The following is a 10,433-nucleotide window of genomic DNA, read 5'->3' as shown; positions in this document are numbered from 1 at the left end:
ATCAGGTTTCTTCATGTATTTGTGATTTAAACAATCCTCATTAACCACTGTAAGTCCAGACGGCAGCAGTGAAACAGGATTTCAATTAATGTTGCATGGTAAAATTGCACACAAAATGCAAAAAGATGTATGTGGAGACTCGGTAGGAACTATTTCGAGATGAAAATTTGAGTTGCTTGTTCCAGTCAGCAATTTTCTTTGAAAATTGTGCTATGCAGGCAGTCAAACCCATTGAAACTTTAAATTTGTTTGGGTTTGAGGATTATCTACCTGACTCAAATGCATATTAATTACCTGAATGCATGCATGTATATGTACATACGTACATACATACATAGACACACATTAAATGACTATTTTTTCTTATTTTATTAACTCAATTTCTATTTGCTTCTTCTAATTGCATCGATGCTTTATTTCTATAATTATTTATTTGGTGGGACGATGTCCCAGGAAAGGAAGGATTGTTTTGTGGATGACTATTTTTTTTTACATTTTTTAGTATGCATTTTGATTAGAATAGCATTCTATGGATATGATTCTACTGGATATATCTTCTTCATTTTGTCAAAAAATGATTTTATGGTATAGGTGTTTATGACTCTCTATTTCCTCAGGCATTATGACTTACTACAATGATGCTGCATTATGACTTACTACAATGATGCTATCCATGGATCAAATAATTTTACAGATTAGATTTTGCATGGTCTCGCATTATTAGTCAGTGAACAATTTATCAATTAGTTAACAAAATGCGATGGTTCTTACATATAATTTCTTTATTTATTTAGAAATAATTTGTTGAGACCATGCAGTTTTTTCCTGTTTATCTTATAAAATAAATAAAATATTATAAATGAAGTGCAATTGGATGGATCCAACTTATTCTTAAAATATACGATTTGCACATACTATCTTTCCAAAAAAAATCAATACACCAAACACTACACGTTTATTAGATTTGTTGCTAAAATATCGGTATTAAACCCAAAGCTTCCATACGTACATATTGCTTTCTTGCACATACATATGCGTATAAGTATGCATATATATTTATATAATATAACTTTCATTATATATTCGTTATTTGAAAAATAAAAATTAATGACATTTTAGAGCATGTTGAGTATTTATACTTGACTTTAAGTAAAGTCTCATTTTTAAATTTTTAGTTCATTAATATAGTTGATTATCAAGTGCTCATAATTTACAATTTAAAAATTTTGCAGTATGTATTGGATACTTCATAAAGTATGGATTTTTTTAGCTTAATTAACTTCTTAAAATATAATATTTGATACCTTATACATGCTCAGACCTGATCTCCACCAGTTTAAACCCTGTACACAGTTTTGTTACCCCAACCTAGATCCGAACCGATCCTTCAATGGACTCGGTATAAAACAAAGTTTAGACCCAAAACCTCAACAGAAATAGGCGCAAGACTTGGACCGATCAGATGAGTTAGCAACCCTAGCCATGGAGATTACTCTTCGGCCTGATTTCCAGATTAGCCAGTGGCCTTGTGAATTATGAAAAGTACTTTGTATCATCTGTCTCCTATGGTCTTCGACTCACGGCACATAGTTTAGTGCTCCTAACATGCAGTCGCATTTTGGATTAAATTATCAGCATATATGAGCCAAAATGTTATTTGTCTGCATGTAAATTGGACATCCTTGGCGATAGAATTGTTAACTAATAGGTAAATTTGCTGTTCTTCATCACACCAATGAAAAGAAGCTGTTCATCGAAATCAGCTTTGCAAACTACGAACTTCTTCCTCCTAGATTCTGCTTGGATGTTCTTTATTTCTGTCATTGGTGTCACAAACTAATTGAAAGGCCTTTAGGGGCGATTCAATTGTTTGGCTAGAGTGAACTAGGAATGGCATTATATAATGTAGAGAACTCAGTTAGTAAGTATAAATATTTTTAGCAGGTCCTACAAGCCTCTTATATCAGGTGCTGTGGCAGGATGGTGTAGAACAAAACATTGATCATCTGGGCTTGTTGGCGGATTTCTCTCAGTTTTTCAGCGAGCTCTTTTGCGAGGTGAAGGCCATTGGGCTTATGAAATGGGTGGGCTGGGAAATAAATCTAGTCAGGCATGTGTCATGTCTCCATAATGGCAATGTTTGGGCCTTGGGGGCGTGTGACTCCACTTCTATTTCTAAAATTCTCTCTGAGAAAAAAAACAGGACTTCACCTTTGAATGTTTACTTTGTGCCATCTCTTAATTTCTTCCATGCATTGCACATATCAGAGTACATATTTAATTAAAATGACACTTTAGCCCCAATTACTTTAGGCCTTTTATTTGGTACGCATATATTCATGAGTCTTCAAAATACTACAGAAGATTCATTTCTCCCTGAATAATTGTTCCAATTTTAATGCATTTATCAGTAATTGTTTTACCTCCCTTTAAGATAAATCACCATAAAAGTGGACATTTTGCTCTTGTAATTATGAAATACTTTTAGGTAATTTTTATGATCATTATAAATTATTTCAAACCATCAACTTTTTCAAAATTGTAATTTTTCATCTTATAATACATGGGGTGGTTGTATTTAAGTATTTAAGATATCTAAGTGGAACTTTCCCTCCTGTTCTGCTCCTTCCTCCAAAGTAAAAATCTTTTAGCATGTATAAGATAGGTTTTTACAGACTGCTGCAAGTTATTCACTACATTTGTTTTGATTCACATTACAACTTTACTGTACCTTAGTTTGTAATCCCCTGCTTTTGATGCATGCTTCAAAATTTACATTTGGACTTCATTCATAAAAGCATCCATAGGATGTATGTGAGTTGCACTTGTCTATCTACCCGTATATAATGCAAAGCTTTCGGAGTTTAGCATGCATTCATGTACCCTGCATATGGAGAGAGAGCCAAGGGGCTCTTTTTACCGATTCATCTGCAGGCAAATATGGAAAGCACAATGATGCACAAAGAGCATGATACTATGGTTCAAACTTCAAAGAAGCGTGTGAAGCTAATGTCTCTTTTATCATATAACATTTTCTACCACCTATTTCATGTGAATCTTGACAATTGCTTAGTTTAGCATATGCTTAGATAGCATTGGACATTTAAACTCGAACGTTGCATTGGTTTTTAGTAGTAAGTAGATTCTACTTGTGAGGACCCATGCGAGCGTATGTTTAATCTCACATCAGTTATTCGTTGGAAAGATCCTGAATACTTATATAATCCAAAAAGTACCTTCCGGCTAGCCTTTTTGAGTGACATCCTAAATTGTAACAAATAATATCAGACCGAACCTGACCTGTAGTCTATGTGAACTAGGAGATACTGCAGCACGAGCTCATTGAGGCTGACTACAAGCTGATCGTGGTGCTTGTGATTAGATTTGAATGGATTTAGATCCTTAGCCCGATAAGGACGGTAGGGGTTAAACGGGAAGAGTATATGAGGACCCATGCAGATACATATTTAGTCCTACATCGGATATTCGCCGGAGAGATTTTAAGTACTTATACAAAAATTAAGAAACTTATTTAAGCCATCCCTTTGTTGCAACATCAAGAAAAGAATCATACTTGCTTTTGTGATTTTGACTGCCAGGCTACTTAACCTTCTCTTTTTACCTCAGGCAAGATAAAAATGAGGTTAGCTGATATTAGGTTGTCTCAGAAGTCAGAACACACAATCTCTGTCCACAGAAGCTTCAGAAACAACCCTAAAATAGTTAAAAATCACATCCACCTAGAACCCCCTATGAAGGAGAGAGGATGCTGCAAATATTTTCATAAAATGCAATCCCCCTCCAAAAGAAGAAGAAGAAGAAACGAAAGGAAAAATGCACCCACCCACCACTTGGGTGGAATTTTAGATGGGCATATGGATACATACAAAATGTAGAATGACCCGAAAAATTCGTTTGGTTCACGGAATTTTCTTTTTCATTGAAATATTTTTTTTAGAAAGATGATTTCTGAAAATATGATGCCTGAAAAAATAGTTGGCATATTTGATTGATTATAGAAAAGTGACATATTCCAAAGTAGCTTATTTTGGTCGAGCATTTACTTTTCTGAAAAAGTTGTATGAAATATCTATTATACCCTTAATAAAGAAAAAAACTTTACCAATAAATTTTGATGACTTAGGGGTATCTTTGAAATAAAAAGATTCCAATTCTCAATCAGTGAGAAAGTAGCTTTTCCATACCCTTCATAAATTTTTTTGTCATGAAACATAGAAATCTTATTTCCATAGAAATACTACTTTTTCATTTCTCTTTTTTAAAAATTCCAACCAAACAAAAAGCATTTTTTTGTTTTTTCCGTTGACCACACTTCTTCCCCTTTTCTGCAAACCAAACAAGTCCAAAGAGACAAACCAGCAGAGTTCTAGGTATAATATTTAGATTGCTTACAGCTTACCAATTAGTTCGGTAATGATTTAACTGTCCTAACAATTAGCACAACAAACTCCCTAAGAGAATAGGACGAAGCAATTAAAGGGTCAGCCTACGCGCTTGTAGAAATTTATTTTCACTAACATTACAAAATCCTTACCGTCAAGAATTACTGACACAGAAACATCCTATAAAAAAATCTGGACATATTTTTATTAGCCACAAATATAAAAATTATTATTTTTTTAATTTAAAAACTAAAGAATTTTATTTTTTATGTAGACTCTAAGACTAGAATTTTATTGACTGTAGTATTCTATTTGTATGTGGACTCTTATTTTGATTTTGGATTGTTTATATAAACCTATTGCTATATAATTAAGAATATAATTTGCTTTATTAAAATTTGAGATATAAGAATATTGAGTCGCCCTCCCACTTTCTCCTTCTCTTTCCTTCTCTTCTTGTCTCTCCTTTTTCTTCCTCTGTTCAGCATCAATTTGACATCAGAGCTTGTTTTCTCCTACTGATCAAATTCCTGAGTTGCCAAGGCAAGATAGGGTCTACAATCAACTAAAACATAGAACCTGACTGTCTTCGTACAGATGAACTAGGCCCGAATAAATAACATAACCAACCCGTTATATGCCAGTCATTGCCTTCAATCACATTCGTCACACAAGGTTTATCAGAGATACCATGGAGTGCACATCACAAAAGAAGTCTTAACATATAATTCTCAGAAACAGAGATCGGTCAAGGATCCCGAATATGGGAATAGGAGTATCCATAGCGTACTCATTCATAAAATTCATAAAACAAGAATTGCCAGCCAAATCTTACAGCCAATCTGCAAGAAATAATTGCACATAAAGGAGAAAATAAGGTTACAGAAATTCCTGCTAGAACTGGCAAATCCAACGCCATAATTAACACTAGTACAATCATAAAACAAAAATCATTCCACAAATGCGACGGCGACATAGGGATGAATAGAGTCTACCTTGATAAATTACAATCTCTTAAGTGATTGTGGGGAAAAATATCAACTGGTTTTCCCGGAGATTTCTGATGGAGGCAATGTCCCAAACATGATGTCCCATAGTTTAGAAGTTATCCCAAAACCCTTGCTTTGAACTCTGAAGTGATGATTCAGATGATACCGCTGGTAGACAAGCAACTTCTTATTAGAATAACACGTAAACATCTGAAACTGTCAATGAGAATCTAAATAACAGCTCATAATTTTTCTCACCTTGAGATTTCTAGCTGGATCTTTGGATGGCTGTCCATGGTGAAGATAATAGTGAGTACAGTCATACATAACATAACCCAGAAGACCACCTCCAAATAAAGCAGGGGTAGTCGATGGGGTTGCCATGAGTTTAACTATATTCCAGAACTGAAAGACAATTCATGTAGAGTCATTAGCTTTTCCGTGCTAGTTAAACGTCAATATTTCAGGTAGTAGTGTCAAGTGGAAAAAGAATTCCCTAGTTAATTTGTTCCCAAGATTCTAATCAGTCCCTTGGAAGCATCAGTTTTGTGATCATCATCTTTTAAAATCTAGAAAATCTAATACTATGTGCATCAGTGACAAGTAACATGCTTACAAACTCATGAAAGAGAAGTGTCTAATTCTTACTAGCCATGTAAAGATATTGGAATGCATTTACCTACCGGCACACATAGAATAGCTGTGGCAGCAGGGGGGAAAACAAGGCGGAGTCCATCCATAGGGTGCTTATGATGACATCCATGAAGAAGATAATGTGCTGTGTTTGCCCTGTAGCATAATTTTCAAAATCTTTTAACATATATTTAATTCATTTTAGCAGGCAGAGAGAGATCGAACTGGGGCCTTGAATTAAAAAACTGAAGTGAAAAATAAACCTACCAGTAAGTTTTTGTTTTCATGTGGAAAAGGAAGCGATGCAGACTATACTCAATCAGCGTCCACAGAAAGACTCCAGCCATAACCATCAGAGCTACTTCAGGGATTGTATGGCCCATTCGGACAGACATGGTAATGAACCAGCAGACAACTGGCAGCCATATGGTCGGAACTGCCCACCATACAGTGCGTGTTAGGAACTGAGGAGTTAGAAAACCAGGGGTTAGAAGCCAGTATCAAATGCGCCTCAGTCATTTAAGACAATGCAATAATACCTCCAAGAAGTCATTTGCAAAAAATTGTGGACCTTCCTTGCTAACAATAGGCTGATGAACCCAGTCCTGGTAAGCTTCCCCAAGGTGACCAACCTTTAAAATTTGCAATAAAACAGGCTTTTTTAATTGATCTCTAAGCATTTATAAGTGAGCTACAGTATGGAAATAAGATCAGGATAGTATATAAGAACAGGAGTAGAATTTTTCCATAAAGAACTATAACTATAAAAGCAAAATAGAATCATAATCTGCAATCGAGAAAAATATAGATGACGTAAAATTCAAGCATGCAGTATATTTTGTATTATATAGGATTACATCACAGATGTGCCAGATTTTTATGCATTTCTCATAGTTTGTAATTGCTAATGTCTACGGCTGCAACTGGATTAGGTCTCCCAAGACCAGAACATGCAACCCAACCCAGTAAGGCTAGCCAAACCCAAAACATAAAATCATGGTCAGGATTGGCTCTAGGTCCAGACCCACATAAATTACAGGTCAGATTTGGATCTTTCTTTTCTCTGACCAAAACCAAATCCAATCCTACCCTGCAGACCCAATTAGGTTAGTTAGCCAAAAAATCCAACCCAATTAAAACCCTACTCCTGATCATATATTCAAATATCCACATAATTAAACACAGTCAATTTCAATAATGGAAAGCAGCACGTTATGCTAAATGAGTTTGATGCATTGTCATATGATTATATCAAACTACTATTGTTCTCATCGAGGGATTCACCTATCAATTACTCCCTTGAAGATTAAAGTTAGATCAGCATATTGCTATAAATTTTATAGTAGATTTCCTTATTTATTACAGCATGTACCAGTATTCAGTTATAATGAAAAACATTCTGATGGATTTATCTAAAATACATAGCTGCAGTGTCCTATATTAAGCTTCTCATACCTACGGGAGAATCATAATAGTCTCATGAGTGATTGTTGACAATTATAAGATATTTTACCTGAACAATTGAAAATCCAAAGAAAACCTCAACCCAGATCCAAAGATATGGGGCTGGGCTTGGATCTAGACCGACCGGACCCAACATATTATCCCCAATTGATTTCAAAAGCTGAGCAATCAACTTGAACCAACCCAATATATAAGCTGCTTGAATTGGATCTAGATATTAAATCCAAATTCAAATGAGATTGGCTTGAGTTTAGCAAACCCCAGACCCAACTGACCCATTTATAGCCGATAATGCCATAGCAGGGAAGATGGGATCATAACTCTAAATCATCACTTAGACAGTATCTGAAATGCAAGAACATGATAACGAGAGCTTTTACCTTTCTCTCTCACTCTCTCAACATTATAATAGAAGTGCCTAAGTAAAACAGTTCAGAACACCAAAATGCCTTTTAAGGTGAAAGAAATATGATAATTACAAAAGAAAAAAGATAATTACAAGTTTTATCTTACCTGAAAGACGAGAGGCTTACTCAAGTCCACTGTGAACTCCTGCGCAACCATTTTAGACACTTTAAGATAGACTGCAATCATAGAAGAACACATAAATGTGCATCATGAGATGAAACAGCACGAAGAAACCTATAATAATAAAATCAAATGAGAACAAGAAGCATGAACAATAATTCATGAAAAATCAAATGAAGACGAAACAAGAAACATGAAGCAACAAGCAAGAAAAGTGTGAATAAATCATGTATATCTTCAGCCATATTTGCCATATATCCTTATTATAAGGTGGGGAATTTCAAAAACCTGATATCATTACTTAAGGATGGTACAACCAATCACATTTCGAATAAAAGCAGATAGCTCAAATTTATGATGAGGTCATCAATCATTATCCCTAACCGACATATAGCCCACAAATCCAACGGTTCCTCTTTTGAATGCACCTGATTCCAAAATGCATTTTAGAAAGCAACTACTTGGGCATGAAAAGTTAAACCTAGAAAAGGTAGTTTGCTGTTGTGGGCCTTTTGGTCAGCGTCAGGTCAATACAAAAATAGAAAATGAACCCAAAATAAAGCGAGCAAACCATCCATACACTTCATTTGAGATTAAAAAAAAAAGAAGCAAAATTTCAAGCTAATTTTCTCCATTCTGATGCAAAATTTCTAGACTTCAAACTAATGAACACATCTAACATTTTAAGATCATCAAAACTATCACTTGAAGTGTATTACAAGCTAAAACACATAAATCTACACTCAAACTCATATCCGTTTTTCTTGCAACAAAACAGACTCCTGCTTAGCCACGAAACCAAAAAAATCGGATTTTGATATACCAATCACACGAAAAATCTGATTTTGTGCTCCATGGCACCAGCGCTACAATGAAATCACACACCAAAATTTTCCATGCACTAAAAAAAGAAGTGAAAAAGGTAAAAAAAAAAAAAAAACTCCAGTAAACGAAATAGAAACCTGATCTAATTTTTGCTCCAAAGAACTCACGATAAGGTAAACAGAGCAAGGAGCACCAAGAGATACAGGGAAATGCGAGCTTTTCTAATGCAAACGCATCCATCTTCTAAGAACTAAAAAATGCGGCTATAAAACCCTCCCCAAAACCAAATCAACACACTCGAAACCTCATGGAACAAAAGATCTGCACAAATTCCACGAGAAAAACCGAGAAAACCGACGGATCTACGAACCCAAGCCACCGACTCCATCTAAACATCAAACAAACGGCATAGAAAAAACCTGGGGAATGGCGCGTCAGCTGCAAACCCTACGAGTCGCCAAAGCCGCCGGCCACCTCCTCTTCTCCGTGAGCACAGCGCGCTCGGAGAGAGAGAGAGAGATGGGTGTTTTTTGTTTTGGGTTCTATTTCTATCCGCCAATTTCTCTAACTCGGGCGCTGCCCTTCCTCGCAGCGAATCGATGCCGTCAACCATGCCGTCACGTGTGGACGGAATATTCGGGCGCCAGCTTGGCCACCCTTGGAAGTTAGCGAGTTCCAGCTCAGCATTCAGACTAAAAGGACGGAAAACGGTACCGCCGTCAGCCTCTCAATGTTAATTTACTATATCTTTAAAAGAAATTTTATATAGCAGAGTTTATAAAGTTAATTAAATATAGGTTTTTTTAATAAATACTCTTCCCTATATATATCACTACATAGATATCCTTTCAAAATTAATAATTATATATATAAACCTTTAAAACATTTATTTTACAATTTTATTTTTTTATTTTTATTTTTACATGTATACCAAGCCATCTACGTCGTTAGAAAATTAACTATTTTAAATTCAAATAATTAAAATATTTTTAATAGATAGATGTAAATATATATATATATATATAAGATAAATAAAAAATTTTAAAATTTTATTTTATTATTAATAAAAATAAATATGTTTTTTTAATGGTATTAGAAAAGTCGTTATATTAAAAGAATTTGTAAAAAATATTATTTTATAAAAATATAAAAATAAATATAAATTTAAAAAATATTTATCTAAATTTAAATTTTTAAAAAGATATTTATGAAAAAAAAACTTTTAAATATAATAAGATGAGGTGCACCGGACGTGGTTTGGCTTTCCATCTACCCGTCAACTTTTTAGTCGGACCACGTACAGACAGGGAAAGCTTTGAAGCTGGAAAGTTTCCGCTGGAGATGATTACTTAACGTGATCCGTGATGGGATTGGTTTAACGTGACCTTTGGGTCTAGTCTTGCATGTTGGTCCGCTTTCGAGTGCATGATTAGATTGCTATTAGGGTGCAGAATTGGTTGATAGTAACCTACTCGTAAAAAAGCTCAAGCTTGATTTGATGTGGAATTGATTTTAATTTGATTTAAAATATCGATTTAATCTAATTTAAGGGGAAATATAAATTTAAAATTAATTTCAAACAAAGTTTTAT

At 34.6% G+C, this 10,433-nt stretch overlaps 1 protein-coding gene across 2 annotated transcripts; it reads right to left on the bottom strand.

Moving 5' to 3' along the window:
• Window positions 1-5,106: 5,106 nt before the first annotated feature.
• FAH1 (fatty acid hydroxylase 1) lies at window positions 5,107-9,399 on the bottom strand. 2 transcript variants are annotated; one of them, XM_008795354.5, is made up of 8 exons: window positions 9,262-9,399; window positions 8,003-8,073; window positions 6,565-6,657; window positions 6,293-6,489; window positions 6,076-6,181; window positions 5,651-5,797; window positions 5,399-5,560; window positions 5,107-5,245 (listed from the first exon to the last, which is right to left on the bottom strand). In XM_008795354.5, the coding sequence occupies exons 2-7, from the start codon at window positions 8,051-8,053 to the stop codon at window positions 5,441-5,443; spliced, it is 714 nt and encodes a 237-aa protein (XP_008793576.1). In that variant the 5' UTR covers window positions 8,054-8,073; window positions 9,262-9,399; the 3' UTR covers window positions 5,107-5,245; window positions 5,399-5,440. The 2 variants fall into 2 exon arrangements, with proteins under 2 accessions (XP_008793576.1, XP_008793575.1); XM_008795353.5 differs by having other exon boundaries at window positions 5,107-5,560.
• Window positions 9,400-10,433: the final 1,034 nt, after the last annotated feature.

This window comes from Phoenix dactylifera, chromosome 1 (genome assembly GCF_051530095.1).
Source record: "Phoenix dactylifera cultivar Ajwa chromosome 1, Ajwa_hap1_PhDact_Kaust_v1.1, whole genome shotgun sequence".
Taxonomy (NCBI): domain Eukaryota; kingdom Viridiplantae; phylum Streptophyta; class Magnoliopsida; order Arecales; family Arecaceae; genus Phoenix; species Phoenix dactylifera.
This window is presented reverse-complemented; position numbering and strand designations above follow the sequence as displayed.

Excerpts from the sequence above, each read along its gene's own strand:
- FAH1 (XM_008795353.5), bottom strand. The coding sequence starts at position 8,053 with ATGGTTGCGCAGGAGTTCACAGTGGACTTGAGTAAGCCTCTCGTCTTT. Across the intron at positions 6,658-8,002 it reads GTAAGCCTCTCGTCTTTCAG|GTTGGTCACCTTGGGGAAGC; the intron begins GTAAGATAAAAC and ends CAAATTTTAAAG. Across the intron at positions 5,798-6,075 it reads CAGCTATTCTATGTGTGCCG|TTCTGGAATATAGTTAAACT; the intron begins GTAGGTAAATGC and ends ATTGTCTTTCAG.